The following is a 17673-nucleotide window of genomic DNA, read 5'->3' on the forward strand; positions in this document are numbered from 1 at the left end:
ATACAAGGAATAACATGTGGACCAGATACAGAATAGCACAGTACAGGGGGTAAGAAAAACAAAGAAGACAAGAACTAGTGAAATGTGAGAAAACATACTACATGCTGCTAAAGGCAAGAGAGAAGATTGATAAGTGTAGAACTCATTTTGTTCCAGTTAAGCTTTGTGTTCTGCACAATTCTTTTCCCACTTAATATTTTTGTAAATCAATCACCACAAAAAAATTCAAGCTTGTAATGAGAGCTGATTTATTAATACATTTGGCTTTCAGAGTGTTCAGTTGATAACAGCATGATGATTTCAAGCACCAAAGATTCTACATGTTCATTAGGAAGATGGTTTCTGGGAAATTTTAATTTTCTAGGGATGCCTAATTATAGAAGTGAATGTACTTTAAAGTCTTAGTACACTAAATCACATTATCCCCTTTTTGATCACATGTAACATTAAAATAATAGTAATGATATACTTAAATGCAGAACAAAGATGAACCAAGGAAAAAATAAGGAGAAAGATGAAACACAGCGGCACACCCAAACTCTGTTCCAACGCAACCAGATCTCAGTGTGGAAAGCTGTGAAGGGTGTGTGTGTGTGTGTGTGTGTGTGTGTGTGTGATAGAATGTGTACATGTATACATACACACACTTATGTGTATATACATACATATACATATTTCTGTATGTATATGTATATGCACCTGTGTCTGTGTGTATACAATGGTGAAGAGCACAAGATAACAAATCAGGGAGCCATAGCTTAAACCCAACCCTGTCCTAGTTTTGTGAAATTGTGACTTTGAGTGTGTTAGTTTCTCTAAGCTTCCCAATCTCGTAAACTTGTGGGAGTAAGGAGGTAATATATACAAGATACTTGGGTGAGCCTAAAATATAGTAACAGCTCAAAAATGATAGCTACTATTATCAAGAAACAATAAGCCAATCATTGGACATGGGGTCATCTCCATACATTTTTAGTCACATGCACACATTTACTGATATATACAGACACATTCCTATATATAATTTATTACATACCACCCAGTCTTAGTGCTCAGTTGACATGCCTGAATGTTGGAACCAGGAAGGAACAAACCAGGATTCAAATTTATGGCTAACCAACTTCAAAATTGCAGAGCTTACATATTACTTCTGGACTAATACTGACAGAACTGGTTGGAGAATCTCATTCTTGAGGGACTGTACCATGGATCACGACAGTGTAAGACTGACCATCCAGGTCACTGGACAAGTGGCCTTTTCAACCTTGTAATATCTGTACAACACCCTGAGGCCTGGACTGCTTCCATCCCATTACCAGGCTAATGGAGGCCTTCCAGCTCAGGTGCCAAGCAGATTAAGTGGTCAAAACTCAAGTGTTCAACTGGTATTTACCCTAAAGATACTACACCCACGTGCACCCAAATGTTTATAGCAGCAATGTCCACAACAGCCAAACTATGGAAAGAGCCTAGATGTCCATCAACAGATGAATGGATAAAGAAGATGTGGTGTATATATACAATGGAATACAATGCAGCTATCAAAAGAAATGAAATCTTGCCATTTGCAATGACATGGATGGAACTAGATGGTATTATGCTGAGCGAAATAAGTCAATCAGAGAAAGACAATTATCATATCATCTCTCTGATATGAGGAATTTGAGAGGCAGGGCGGGAGGTTGTGGAGGGGGTAGGAAAGATAAAAAGAAACAAAATGGGATCAGGAGAGAGACAAACCATGAGAGACTCTTAATCTCAGGAAACAGACTGAGGGTTGCTGGGGGATTGGGGGTAGAGATAGGGTAGCTGGGTGATGGACACTAGGGAGGGTATGTGCTATGGTGGATGCTATGAAATGTGTAAGCCTGATGATTCACAGACCTATACCTCTAGGGCAAATAATGCATTATATGTTAATAAAAAAGATATGTATCTCACACTAAATATATACTATCAGTAACACACACACACACAAACAAGGAAAAACAACTTAATTGTTCATAAATGTAGTACTCTGGCTTCATTTCTTAGCCAACAACTTATCTCTGGATCCCTGGTATCATTAGTGAAGATGTGCCCCAATGCAAAGTCCAAGCAGATCTGCCTACTATATAACTAAGAGTTCCTCCTCTTTTTTTCTAGGGCAGGACAGATGCTAGGAGTGTGTTTCTAAGGGATAGGGGTGACCTTCATGCCCATGTATGCAGAGCCTCGCAACCCTGGATGTTGCTGCAGAAATTTCCATAAAGCCTATGACTTTGTAGAATTGAGTTCAAGTCTTAGAGTGGTTTGCAGTCTCCTTTCACACACAAGACCAAAGCCTGGGCCTGAGTCGAAGTTGTAGCTCCCTATATGGATGCCCCACCACTACCTTTCTCTTTGCCAACTTTCTAATTCCATTCTTTGCCAACTCTCTTCTTCAGGAAGTTTTGCAGTCATTCATCAATCAGAAAGTCAAAGTCACTGTACTCATGAAAATACTATCTAGCCAGGACACGTGGTGTGTTTGCCTTACCCGAAAGCCTCTTACTTTACAAGGCAGACCACTCTAGGCTATGAACCCTAACCAAACCAACTGGCTCCACTAATTCTGTGGTGTTCCTGCTCCCTCCCCCTTCTCTCCCTATGTTACATATTTTAGAGCACTGTTCCGTATACTAACTTCTTTGGCTTGATTGTAAAGCCTCCTATCATAGGTCCCTAGTTGGAAAAATTCTGAATCCTGGACTATATCCCATCTCTCTCTGTACACTTTGAGAAATGAGATTCAGATGTCTAAGTCCCTCATTTACCCTGCCCACAAATGTTCACATTCTACACTGAACCAAAAGTAAAACTCAATTTCCCTTGATAAGTTTCTTATCTAAAGCTACAAAAGGAGACTTTCCAGAAGGCCATTACAAATGTCATGAAGGTCTTCATCAGGCAATAACAAAATAAATAAAAAATGAAAGATGAAGGAACGGAGAAAGGGAGGAAGAAATTCAGTAAGAATTCTTCATAACATCCAGGAGAGAACTAACATCCCCCATACTGCCAGACCACGTGACAGACCACGTGACCGGGCATTAGCAACTGTAGTTCTATTTCAAGAGACATTTAATCCCATGGTGTATCTGCAGCAACTAGTTAGGAGACAGATCATACAGTCATTCTACTGAATCTTCTTGATAACTTTACCACTCCACTGGGGAAGGAAAAAAAAAAAAAAAGATGAGGCGACGTCATGGCTTAGAAAGTGCCACAAAGCAAATGGAAATATGCTAGCAAATATCTTTACCTTAAATTCGACACCAGTTTTCTTACAGTTTCCTTGACAGATGTGCTTGGAGAAGACTTTGTTGGTAAATCCACAACGTGACAACTACCCCTCACAGAGAAGCTGGCGCCGTGTCCTGAACGTAGACTTAAACCTTCCACCTGTGCACTGTGCAAAAACAAGCCGAGACTTACAATTTCAGACTTATAATTTATTAGGTACCAATGAATTCAGAAACATTAATAGATGACAAATAAAATGTTAATACACAACAGATGAGAGCAAGGCCATAAATGTCATGCTAAAACTGTCATTTAGGGATTACAGAAAATCAATTTTCAACTAGAAATATGACTATCTATTCCTGACACATCTTGTTCAAGATTTTGGGGGAGCCACAATTAAACAGAATTGGCAGTAATGTATCCTTAACTACAGTAGTCCCATAACATTTGCTTCATTTGCTGAAAGAGGCTTTTAAACCAAAGTTCTATGTTAGCCTGAGGGAAGGTACAGAAACAGAAATTTAAAAAGGGCAAAGTCAGTTGAAAGAACTATTTAGTCAAAATCTGTAGGAAAAAGAGTGTTCCAGGGGACATGTAATGATCCTGGGTAGAGATGAAGCAGGACCGCCGGGGTGGAGTGTGTGGGAAAGTGAGGCACGGGGGAGGGAAGGGCTGGGGCCTGTGGCCAGGGGGCAGGAACTGGAGTTTACTCTAAGTAGAGCAGGTGCTACCACTGACCGGTTTCTCTCATGGAAGCAAGGTGATCTGCTGTGTGTTTTAAAAGGGGTAACTAGCTGCAGCTAGGAGAATAACTCACAATGAGGATACTCAGAATAGTGCACTGTGTTAATGAGACCCAAGGTTTTCAGTACTGTAAGAACAAAACACATTCAAGAGGGCTGGGGAACTTGTAATTGGGAGACCAAAGCTGTGTGGGCAGGTAGGGGTCAGATCACATAGGAATTTGCTTGTCAAATAAGGAGGGGGTTTTTGTAATCCTTCCATGCTAATATTAAGACCATAGCTCAGGAGAGTTTTATGTTTATATTCAATGGGTCATTTAAAAATTGGACAAGAGTTTATATCAAATAGAATGTGTTTCTACTGTCGACAGCTTTTTGGCATTAATTCTAACTTCGACTGATATTTTATTTAAGGTTAAGAAGATTATAACTAATGCTTGTCTCTTAAAGAATACTTACAGACTATCTGAAGCTTATTAAGTATAACTTCCTTTATGCTGAAATTTTATCATGGTAGTCCTCTAAAATTTTTTTTTATCATTTTTTGGATGCTGAAAAGTCATGCTGGCACTGGAGGTAAAAGGTAAAGTGCACTACACCTGAGCACAGAGAGTCCTCTCTGAACCCATTTCTCTTCCTGCCAGATAATAATAATACCAACCTCACAGAGCTGTGCTGAGGATTAAACAAGACACACGAACAATTCAGCCCAACTCTTACACTTAATAAGTGTTCAGTAAATAATGCCTAATTATTAGTGTTATTATGATCTTTATCATCACTACTACTATTAATGAGTTTGATAAGATTCTTCTATGAAGACTATTTTAATTGGACCACAGTTCTAACATTTCATGTTGTAGCTACAATTCAAAGATGATTAAAAAAAAAGGACACACAAAACCTCATACAAACCTGAAAGTAACATATAATACACACACACACACGCACACACACACACACATACACAATGTGTTTTAGTTTTTGGATGAATTTTAAACTCAAATTCTAATAAAGAACTCTAGGCTAAACCATTATCCATAAAGTGGCCTAGTGACAGGATGGGGGAAAAACTGCATCATTCAGTCAATCAACAAACATACCAGCTCTGAGTCAGCTGCTATTCTAGATGCTAATGACACAGAAGTGGGCAAGACAGCCCTGCTCTTATGGAGTGAATTAGCTCCTAGTGAAAAAGACAGAAAGTAAGCAAGCTAGAATGTAATACATTAAAAAAAAGAGAGACTACTCAATGAGATACTTTAAAATAGTAATAAGTGCTCTGAAAAAAAAACATGCAGGATGCTAAGATCTGATACTGTGCCTTGTCAGGAGTGGGACAGGCTATTGTGGTTAAAGTGCTATGGGAAGACTGCTCAGACACCTGGAATTATGAAGAAGAAAATATGTGGTCCCCGTCCTTATGGGAAGACAAATGTTCAGAGGGACAATTCCACTTGACAATGGTGTTGCTCACCCATCGTGTGTCAAAATACAGCTGATATTTGACAGGTAATTATTTTTTTTAAAGATTTTATATATTTGAGAGACCGTGAAAGCGAGAGAGATCACAGAGCTCCAGAGAAAAGCAGACTCCCCGCTAAATAAGGAGTCTGATGCGGGGCTCAATCCCAGGACCCTGGGATCATGACCTGAGCTGAAGGCAGTCGCTTAACCGACTGAGTCACCCAGGCGCCCCTAACAGATAATTACTGAAGTTGAAGGAGTTATGACCGCTCTGATCACTGCATCAGTGGCTCTCTGAAACTCTGAGTCTGCCTGTGAGAGTTGGGGGTCCCAGAGGAGAGAACACTTGAACCCGAACTTGAAGGAAAGAGTTATAGACTGGTATACAGCTTGCAGAGGGCAAAGAAAGCAGCATGGACAGAGATGGAAATGTGATAAAACAGAACTCAAATCAACTCAGAAACTCTGGCAAGCAAAGTGGGGGCTCCAGGAAGGGCCAGGAGTAAAAGGGACTTCCCCCGTGCTGAGGAGTTTGTAACTTATTTGACAAGTGATGGGGCCATGAAAGGCTTCTGAGTACAACAGTGAAGTGAAAGGGTCTGAGTATCAGAGGGAATCCTCTGTCAGCAAATGCAGACAATAAAACAACTCTCTGTTCTTCTCCGACACTCAATTCAATGTGCTCCTATGCAAAAAGGGCCCAGGATTTGGATTCAAAGTCACAGGGTCTAAATGCCTGGGAAGCACCTTTGACAAGTTTGTCTAAGTGAGGGTAAGAGCTCGCTTCCTTGGAAACGTCCTTTCTGTTTTATTGGGCATCCAAATTATTCAGCTGATTTTATGTTAAAAGTGACAAAAGTCTCATGTCAAGAAAATTCTAGCATGCAATGATTATCATAATTACATACACGTGTAACAATAAGATAATGAGCCACACAAAAAAAACAGGTTTCTGATCGCATATTCACAGCTTATACACATGTGACATTTTCAGGTCTTTCACTACATTAGAGTAATTTGAATTAGTTGCTCGCTGTGAGTAGGAAGTTAAGCCTGTTCCACTTCATTATCCCCAAATCTTCACAAAAGAAAAGAAAAAGGTTCAGGAAAAAGGTAAGAAACCTAGCCGTATTCTATTCTTTCTTGTCTCCTTTGTAAATTTGGTTCCATTCTTAATTGCCTTTGCTTGTTGCTATTATTTTCTTTCTTCTTGTATTTAAACATTGATAATTACTTTACAACAGTATAATTGCACTCACTTGGAATGTGTGTAATTGCAGTACACTCACCTCTCCCGCTTAGGCAATGAAGAGTTTCTCTCTATTTCTGGAGTATCACTGCTCGGCTCTTGCTTTTCTTCAGCAGACAGACAAAATGAAGACAATCACATTTTGATGATCACACGAAACGTGAAATGGAAGAAGTGTCAGCAGTTTATTAACTACTTAGAATTTGGCTTTGTGTTCCAAACATCCTCTTGTAAAAATGGACCAATGTATTCTTAATACAACTTATAATAGCCTTTTAATAAAGTGCAGATGGTATATATAATAATCCAAGAGCCTTTGGAACTTGTGTTTTTGTAAGTTCTTCTTCATGATGCTTATTACCTGCAACTGGTGCGCATGGGGTGACTGCTTGGGGTTCCCTTCTCTTATAGGCCTCTGCCCAGACAACCGCCTGTCTTCCCCCTAGAATCCCACTCTATTCCATTTTAGGTTCTGTTTCAAAAACATCCTAACATACCCTGACCCCAAACATCTCTCTAGTAGAGAGTCGAAATTTAAAGCAGAAAGAGACCTACAGTTATCTAGTCGACCTTCTCACGGAAGGAACCTCATTATTTTATGTTCAGAGAGGTGAGTGATTCATTTACAGTTCACAGAAATGCTCTTGACTCCTTGGATTGGTTTTAAGAGTGTCTTGGAGGCAGTATATACAATAAGCCCATGTGTCTTCCTTCTGCCTGTGTCTAGAATTCATTGTGGTAACTGTCCAAATATCTTATTCCACCAAGTAAACCCTTGCCAACAAGGTAAGGGCCATCAAAGGCCAAGTGGAACAACATGGCAAAAAAGGAAGTTTTAGATGGTGGGTGAATGGCTGAGGATCTGCCTCCTTTAAGTAAATAGAAAAGAGAAAACACAAAAAGAGGTTTTCTAAGCATACTACGGGTGCCACTGGTTTTACTCACCGTCTTGCATACAAAATGAAATTTTTTTAGCCCAACGGCCAACTAATCTATAATTACAGTCATTTGAAATTATTTCACAATTTGTTCTTTCCAAACCCAGGATGAATATTTGAAATTAAATATTAATTTTAGGATCAAAATTGTATTAACGATTTTTCCATTATGATTTGGAAATCCAACAGGCACATACTTGAAATCATTTTAATACTTTGAAACTTCTAGGAAAGACAGGCTTTAAGATTAAAAGAGCCTTACAAAAGAAATCTTGATTGTGGAATTGCAAATTACCCTAATTAAGAGGAGAGATTAAAAAAAAAAACAACCCTGTGATTTCTTAGGGACCTACTGGGTTCAAATATCAAGATGTGCATGGACAGCTGACTAGGTTACCTGAGCAACAAAGTATGAAGGGAGAGCCTATGACCAAAAGTGACCACAGAATGAAACCATGGACTGATACAAGGACTAGGAAGGGTGAAGCCAAAAGGATCTGAGCCTTGTGAAAGAGGCTAAGAAAGGCTTTAGAACTTATATCAGAATAAGAGCAGAACCATGAAAATCATGGGCTTGGTGCTCAGGACCAATGGTAGAATATTAAAACAAGAGAGAGAATGGTATAATAATAATTTAACACATAATAAAGGGGTTAATGAATGGATGCTAAGAAAACATAATCTTCTGAGTCTGGTTTGCTTCCAGCTTCTCTATCCAGGGAAACTGTTTTTGGATTGAATATTAAAAGATAGCAACTGTAAATTTTTTTTTTTTTTTTAAAGTTCAAGTCTCTCACTTGAGACAAAGGATGTCCCATGGGGATGAAGGAACTAATGGATGTGTTCGGTGAACTAGTCTGAGGGGAATCATGAAAAGCAGGAAGAGGACTACAAAATTGAAGACAGAGAACTGTTATAATTTTCGAAATACAGTCTGAATTAAAGAGCTCTTATCAATCTACTGCAAATTTCTAAACGGAATTCAATGCAGAGAGTGGCCCAAGTCTGCTGCTGGAGATGTCAGGCCGTGTGTGCCAGTGCTGGGGGGACTCTCCTTGGGAAGGAAGGGTTTCTTGTCTCCTCTGAAACACAGGAGATTGGCGGCTCACTCTCCACCCACCCCTCTTCCCACTTCTGGAACAACACATTTTAACTTTTAAAAGTCCAAACTGCTATCAAACTTCTGATCTACATCCCACATCACATGTACCTCATAAGGCACACTGAAAACTCAAACATCACAGCTAAAGAGGTAAACTGAATTATTCTTTTACCTTTTTTCATAAGAGAAACTTCCTTTTTTTCTTGTTTCAATGAGACCTCAGTGTCACTTTTATCTAAAACCTGAAAAATAAGCTGTTTACTTAAAGCTGCACAAAAATATAGGATACATTATAGTGTGAGAAATGACTTGAGTATCAGTGCCCATATCAGAGAGAGAGGCCAGAGGCACAGTTATGCACATGTTATGAAGGGAGACAATCATGTGCATTGTAGAAAATGATGGTTGCATCATAATTGTCATACTTACTTTTACCATTTCTTTACCAGGACCTTAATACTTCTATCAATATTTGTACAGGTATTTTTAAAAATCCATTTCATATGTGGATGTAACGATGACTCCCAACAAATGAGACAAGTATTTGATTCACCAGGAGCAACCATGAAGCCTCTGCTGTTCTAAGGAAGCTTATCACATCAGTGGTCGATACAGCAGACACAGAGCATGAGCTCAACATCAGTGCAATGAAATCTTGGGGAGGTTGGGGTCTGGGGCCTGAGGCCCACAGCATGATCGGGGAGAAGACAAAGAAGGGGATGGAGAATGCACCAGGCCAACCAGGGGAAAAGATGGGGACATCTTGACTTTTGATAAAATCCCAGGAAATCTGCCTAAAGGGGGTCACAGAGCCTTAATGTGTTGAACACGGGAGCCAGGAGAGTTGGTGGCACCTGAGACTGAGAGGGTGTGTGTGTGTGTGTGTGTGTGTGTATGATGTCAGGGACAGGTGGGCGGAAGTGGGGGTTGGGGGGAGGAGGAGGAGTGTGCCATCCACAAACCATGTCTACCGTTGCTTTGGGAAGCCTGAAGACCCATTTTGCAAGGCTCACACAAAATAAACTTACATTTTGGAAACATACTTCTTTAGATCAGAGAGAGAGTTAGTTCATGCCCTTCAAGAAAACAGACCTAGAATGTTCCCTTCATGTATTCTGCAAATCTGTGAGAAGGTGAGGGAACAGGCAGTGAAAATCAGCAATGGAGAAGGCAGGGGTAAGGCAAGAGCTCCTTGATCTGAAGACCCTTCAACATGTGCTGAGATACAACTGCGTTCCCCACTTCTACGACCTGGTGGAAGGTGTGAAGCTGTGGGTTCTCTGGGGCTTGCCCACTGTGTCTGCACCCATCACCTTTTTTTTTTTTTTTTTAAGATTTTATTTATTTATTTGACAGACAGAGATCACAAGTAGGCAGAGAGGCAGGCAGAGAGAGGGAGAGGAGGAAGCAGGCTCCCCGCAGAGCAGAGAGCCCGATGCGGGGCTCAATCCCAGGACCCTGGGATCATGACCTGAGCAGAAGGCAGAGGCTTTAACCCACTGAGCCACCCAGGAGCCCCACCCATAACCTTTCAAGCCCGCTGTGCCCTGCTAAACAAATGTGAGAGGGAGAAGCTAACACCTCCCCTTTTCTCCCCTCCCAGGAAACACAAGCATATATTTACATGGCATTCTAGAAACTGCTCTTCAGGAAGCAGGTTAAATGGGCACACATGTAGCCTAGCAACAAAAGACCTGTAAGGCTCTCCATCATTGCTGCTTCTGTTTCACTCAAAGCCATAACAAGAAAAGTCTTGTTAGGTAAAGGGAAATAAATAAAACTAATGCTGGGGTGCCTGGGTGGCTCGGTCGGTTAAGTGTTCTGCCTTTGGCTCAGGTCCTGATCTCAGGATCCTGGGATCAAGCCCCATGTTGGGCTCCCTGCTCAGTGAGGAGTCTGCTTCTCCCTCTGCCCCTCACCTCACTCTTCTGCACACACATATACACACATCTCTCTCAAATGAATAAAATCTTAGGTAAAAAAAACTGATGCTAAGCTGTTTTTGTCCATTTCAGATTAGTTTTGTACTTGTACTATAAATAAATTCCTGCCCCAGGAGTAAATAAAACACATGTATTTTTTTAAAGTTCATTTTGCAAAATGACCCTCCAATGTACATCTTATTTCTCTCTGATGTATCATAAAACTTAAGTTTTTCTTCAACTATGCTCATACATATAGGAAACGTGTGTGCCTTTTTTTTTTTTTTTAAGATTTTATTTATTTGTCAGAGAGAGAGGAGAGCAAGCGAGCACAGGCAGACAGAATGGCAGGCAGAGGCAGAGGGAGAAGCAGGCTCCCCGCCAAGCAAGGAGCCCGATGTGGGACTCGATCCCAGGACGCTGGGATCATGACCTGAGCCGAAGGCAGCTGCTTAACCAACTGAGCCACCCAGGCATCCCACGTGTGTGCCTTTTTGAATGCCTCTAACTTCATATATTTTGAACAGTTTATAAGCAGCATAGACTATTTCCCACAGCAGTTAACAGCAACCACAAGATAAACTGACGACAGGAGCTATTTAATCCTTTAGTTACAACCGCTTTGTTGTAATCCATGATGATCCAGCTCAGAATGTGTTTCTTTCTTTGGTAACTCATCCTTGTGATAAAAATCAGACAAGAGGGTAGCATCCAAGATTAACCAAAATGACAGCACTCACCATGGGGAACTTTTGTTGGTGGCGTTATTAGCACAGCCTCAAGAAATTGTTTTTACATTTTATCGTTTAGTTGTCTGCTTGGAGCCGTGCCTTAGAGAGGCTGTTTCCGTGAAGGTCAGGTGTGTCCTCTCACTCCAAAAATGGTACTTATGCAAAGCTTTCCCATCTATATTGCAGGAGAAATTACCTTCTTTTCCTTTCCCGTATTTTCTTTATTCTTTGGCATAGAGATGTTTAAAAGATTCTGGATAAACAACTCACCGCTACAGTGTTCCCTTTTAAATAACACTGAATTACTGAGTTCATTGGACGCTCTCCTCCATCACAATACATTTGTGGCTTTGAAGGTCTGAATACTTTCAAGCTGATACAAGACATACGGCTGTCTTTTCGATGACACTATTTGTATATTTTGATACTGCTTACAAAGCTCTTTCATATACATTACTTCGTTTCATTACAGAAGTGTTCTTCAGTCTTTTAGGCTTAACTGTGTTTCATACTCTGCGGTTGAGGGATATCCCTTTCCTAAGATTTTACCTCAGTCATGAAACAGATGACACCTCCCACACAGTAAATGAGATTATAGTTAACTCTTCACTTGGGGTTTTAGACACATTAATTAAAATTATGTTAACAATGAGCAGAGCGGGATTTGTCAGTTCTCTAAGGGATTCAATGGATGAACATAATACCACATGCTCAGTTTTGTGAAGTATCTATTTAAGAGGCTAAATAAATCATAAATAAGTTAGAGAGAAGGGAAAGAACATACCACAGTCAGCTGCGTAACTCTTCTCTAATTCAGCTGTTGTTAAGAATGCTTAAGAACTGGTTGCTATCACTGTATCTGCTTTCTTTCCTGCTATTTCTTTGCCCCACTATCTCCACTGTAAGCCTCTATTATTACCAAGGACCCCAAAAGGCTACCAGACCAGTAACAACTTCCTGCCAAATTCAAAGGTCCTTTCTGTTTTCACTCTTCCACAGTGAATGTTATGTTCTGGGCTCCTCTCTCTCATTCATAAATTTATTCCCTAAAACTGAGTTCCAGTATGGGTCAGGCATGGTTCTGATGAAGAATACCAAGTTTTGCTACAGAATTGTACTCACTCACCCTCACCATACCCAACACTGACACTTCCTACCCCTCTCCTCTGCTTTCCTTTCCTCATGACCACTTGCCACCACCTACCCTACAACACAGTTTACTTATTTGTCTTATTTGGGGTCTGGTACCCCCCTGGAATGGAAGGACCACGAAGACAGGGAGTATCATCTATTATCTTCCTGTTATATCTCCAGGGTCTATGACAGAACCTGACACTCACTCAGTATACGTACAGAAACACAGAAAGTCCTGGCCAGACGTACATGTTGCTGGGGGATAGGGGGAGTGCAATCTAGGCATTACAAACAGCAAAGGAAAAGTCAGGGAAGCAAAAATAAGCTTGGGGTGTTGGAGGCCAAAGAAGATCAGGGTGGCTACAGGGAAGTGAATGGAGGGATGAGTGGTAGGGGATGAGAACTCAACAGAGGTCAGGCCAGGTCACCTAGGGCCTTGAAAGGCACAGCAAGGATGTTGGATTCTGCTCCAAACATGAGCAGAAGCCACTGGAGGGTCCTGAGTAGGAGAATGGCATGACCTATCTTTTGGATGCAGTCATCAGATTTTTAGACAGTGGATGCCAACAGAAGCAATGAGATCATTTATAGGGCTATTCCTACAGCCCTGACAAGGGATGTTGGTGAATTCGCAGGGTGGAGGCTGTGGAAAAGGAAACACGGGGTATAGGTTCAAAGAGTGAGTGGGCAGGAGGAGAGGAATTCAGGATGCTTCCTAGGCTGTGGCCTGAGTGGCTGTGAACGGTGGTGCCATTTACTGTTTCTTCTTCCCTTGATTTCTATAACTTTCTGTGTCCCAAATCTCCCAGGATCTTTATTTTTCTGTCCACACTTAATTCCTCAATGAACCTATTAAAATCTCAGGGGTCCAAACATCGACTTTATCTAAACAGTGGCCTGATGAGCATCACCAACCCTAACTTTCCACCTGTGCACCAGTTTACTTTCAACTGACGTTGGGACACCTGCAGGTTTTGCTGGAACTTCAGATCTTCAGTCCCACATGTGCCAACTCAGATCCCCTGTCAACTCTTCTCTTCCTGACACAGTCTGTGATTCCCGGCTGCCATCTCCAAACTGCTCTCCCTGCCTCATCTTCCGTGCTCCTCTCCAGCATCTGCTCTGCTTCCCTCCAAATGGTTCCATTTTCCTTGTCATCCTTACACTGCAGTCTTTAGGCAGTAGATCCTACTTGATTCTTGGGTCTTCAGCTTCTCCTCTGTCCAGGACAACAGCATTACCACAACCTGGTTCATGTTCCTAAACAAAATCTCCATGATCAAATGTTTCTTTTCAAAACCTTCCCACAGGTTCTGACTGCTTCCTACCTCAGGTACAAACTCTGAATCTGGCTTTCAAAGCCCTTCTTGATGTGATTCTAAGTTACGTGAACATATTTTCAGTACTTCTTAACAAAGCCCCTCTGCTGTAACAGAAGGCTGTCCTCAAAAATCCCCTACAAGCACCGTATATACTTTTGCCTGCACTCTCTAGGTGGTATGTATGCCTCTCTGTCCTTCCCTCTTATTTCCCACCTTTTAAGACAAGTATAAGTCCTACTCTTTCCAAAATGTCCTTTTCAGTTACTCCAGCCCATACTGATTTCTTCCTTTCTCTGAAAAACTAAAAGTAAATTACAGTTCTTTGTTATTAGTAATGGCCAATCATCTTATCTCTGTAACCCAGATAAGCCTGAGATCTTATAGCAGCTTCTTCCATTCTTGCAGGATACTTCAGAGCAGAATTCAAAACTTGGGTCCATCTCCCCCAAACAAATCCGACGCTACAAAGCATTAATAAATATGCGGAACGTACTGAAGATTGCATTGACAAATGGAGGAAGTAGTTACATACAGCAAAAATCTATTTCAGGTCACCATGAACCACCTCTATTTCTACATCTTCGACTCTGGCTGCCTGCTGAGCTCTCTCCCCACACTGCCCCCTCCAGCCTCTCCAATTCTGCAGCACCATGTTTTTTGGCTTCTGGGATGACCCTCCTCCTTTCCCCAAATCCTTACACACACCCCTCTAGCTCTCCCTTTGCTGCAATTTCAGTCTCTCAATTTTCATTCTTTATTCCCATGTCCTGGCCCAACCAATAAAGGCTGAATTTGCCCTCTTCAGAATCACAGAAAATGGTTTTTTTAAATGTTTTTCATAACACAAATAATTATTTTCATTATTTCATTCTGTCACAAATCATCACATTTGTTCTCATAATAACCTTGAGAGTAGGTAAGATTATTTCTATTTTATAGATTAAAAAAACAGAAGACCACAAGTTGATACAACTGACGAGGGGACTGTAGGTCTAACTTTGAACCTGGGTCGGTCTGTCAGAGCACAGAGTCTGTCAACTTTCTGTAAAGTAATGTTAACACGTGGTTTTATAAAATTCTCTTCCAATTTTCCTGCTCCTTTAGAGCAAGGATCATATATATGAATCATATATATATATATATATATATATATATGATGTCTCTCAGGATCTCTGATATAGTATTGTTTATACCTTTGTCTTAATTGGTGCATGGTTGCTGGTAGTCCACATACTGGCACTTGAATATTCAGGTTCATAAGTTCTTCAAGTTCATAAGATCATCCTTAGGGTCAGGGGCTGTATCACATGTTATCTCTGTGTCTCTTGTAAGTCTGCTGGTGAGCTGATGAATTATGCTGTGGAGAGTGAGTACAGACATTTTCCCCTCCATAACCTTTAGGGAAGCTCTGGTTTGCCTCTTGTAAAGGATCTGTCTCTGCCTATGAAACTTCTGATAGTGTTAGCAACAATCACAGCATTATACAAGTTCATACAGAGTTCATACATAACATCATCAACCAGGAAAACTAAGAAAAGGCCTACTTTTGAAATTAAGGCAACTTTGATCATCTGAAATCACGTTCTTGCAATACCACTGCAGTTTACCCTTAAAAAACAATTTCTGTTAGGAGCTGGAAAACTGATGTGTATTTAGGGCAAATGCAGCATTTAGGGACTGACTGGCTATGCAGGTTACTTATTTTCCTTCTTTTTTTTTTTTTTCACCTGCTCTTGGGTTACAGAGTCATCTTTTCACTTCATTGTCATGTAGGACTGATGCTGAAACAGAGTGCTTATAGCTGTTGTTTCTGTGTGGTGGGGTGTGGTTTCATTTTTGGCTACCACAAAGCAAAGACGCAGACACTGGAGACTCATCAGCTATGCCAGATGGCTCCCAGCTTTTCTGACGTACCATGGACACCCTGTGAGTGGCTCTAGAGATTCAGAACTGTTTGATGACTTTCCTGAGCTGGAATCAGCCTCTTCTGAAAGATGTCCCTACAGAGCTAAGGAGGTGTAACTGGCAAAGGACTTCATTCTGAGACAGGAAGATGGTTCCATCTACACCTTCCTTTATTCATGTCTTTCCTTAGCCCCAGAAACTGCCACATTCTGAGCTAGACCCTGGAGGGCACATCCTTCGTAGCAAATACAGAGACTCCGCTGCCAAACTCTTAAAATACATCTGTCAACGATGATCTGGCCATCAAATTTAAAAAAAAAAAAATATCTGCAGATCAAGAAAAATGAAATGAATCTGTCTGCCAATCGTTCTTGAGACCAGGTGCAAGCCAAAGAGGTCGAAATGACCACAGAGGGCAAAAAGGCTCAACGCGGGCCAACCAAAAAGGAAGTAGGGTTTCTGGTTATTAACTAAGTAGATCTACCCCAACTTGAAGGAGCCACAACAGATGTTCTCCCACAGTCTTAGCAACATGGGCTTGCCACTGATATTCAGAGTAGAAAAAGAAAAAAAAGATTATTATATAATTTAGAAAAATGACAAATACCAGTATTTAGGAGGAAGGTAAATGTGGCTTCATATCAGAGTCAGAAAATATTCATAATGTCAGATGGGAACATGTGCTCCCCCAAGATGAATAAAAGCATGCACAGTGCAACAAAAAGTCAATACTTTTATACCCTGACTCAAGTCTCAGGAAATTAGTCCCACTCAACTTCTCTAACTTACTGTCAGCATTGGTAATGTTATTCCCCCTGGTATTCCTGAATTTTGAAGCTTTCTTCCAATCGATCATTTGCTTTCCTGACCATCTGCTGTAGCCTGGAAACCTAATTTTCCCAGTCACCTTTCAGAACAGACCCCCTAGGACATCTAGTCTATACAGTCTCTTCCCATATGGTGACATAACTTGAGACTCTTTCCTCTTTGCTAGGATGCTCGGCAATCTAGTCCCAGTTTTGCTTTTATTTTTCTTTCTCCTATTAAGCACAGTGCAGTGCCCATTGATCAGATGACTTGATTTTGTGGGGCACCAACGTGGTATGGGGCTCATATGCCAAAATTTTGCCTGGAGTAAATCACATAGCAGTGCGCTTGAGTTTTTAATTGAACTTAGACAAACTCTTAATTACTACAATGCCACAGGGCAATGCTCTAGTAAAGCAGAACTGTGGCAACCTTCACTCAGATATTGATCCCCGTAACAGAGGCTGGTGCCTCTACAAGGGGTGATCTGAAAGAATTTCTACTTCCTCCCCATTTGGGGTTAACTGGGACAAATTTGAACTTACACATGGGTTTGGAAATGCCTGTGACAGAAAGAGTTCAGAATCAGAGAGGGTAGGGTATGCGTTTTGAACATGCAAGATGAAAAACAATAGGTCAAAGGTCAAGCAACACCAGCTCATGGAAGGGGATGGTGATCAAGTTATGACCACAACCATGTTCCTACAAGTGGTAATCCTAGACAAGAAGATGATTCTCCTCTCCAGGAACCATCCCTGTGATGATGGTCCTGATGATGTCTACGGGACTCTGGGTGGACTGGAAAAAGAAGGGCCAGGTCTTAAGCAGAAAAGAACTTTATTGGATAGGTCAGATTTAGGGTGGATAGGGAAGAAATGAGATAAAGGGAAGTTAGCTTAACATGGGCAAGGATGATGGATTGGTTTTTTAAAATGAATTCAAGACCCTTGCCTAGAGAAGGCCCATCTGTGGAATTCAGGAAACCTGTCCAACCCAAAATGCTGAATGTTAATTGATGTGTTATTTCTTTGTCCCTTGAAATCCTTGCCCCTGAATAAAGTGTCTCTGTGTACTCCAACCAACCTG

At 41.0% G+C, this 17673-nt stretch overlaps 1 protein-coding gene across 1 annotated transcript in view; it reads right to left on the bottom strand.

Annotated features, from left to right (window-relative positions):
* The window catches only part of MORC1 (MORC family CW-type zinc finger 1), a 177694-nt gene that overhangs the window by 15147 nt on the left and 144874 nt on the right, over window positions 1–17673 (bottom strand). The window contains exons 20-22 of the mRNA XM_047690254.1: window positions 8939–9008; window positions 6767–6833; window positions 3284–3430 (exon numbers count right to left, since the gene is read on the bottom strand). Coding sequence (XP_047546210.1) covers window positions 3284–3430; window positions 6767–6833; window positions 8939–9008 — 284 coding nt within the window. The remainder of the gene's footprint in view (window positions 1–3283; window positions 3431–6766; window positions 6834–8938; window positions 9009–17673) is intronic.

The sequence above is a fragment of the Lutra lutra genome, chromosome 1, assembly GCF_902655055.1.
Source record: "Lutra lutra chromosome 1, mLutLut1.2, whole genome shotgun sequence".
NCBI lineage: Eukaryota > Metazoa > Chordata > Mammalia > Carnivora > Mustelidae > Lutra > Lutra lutra.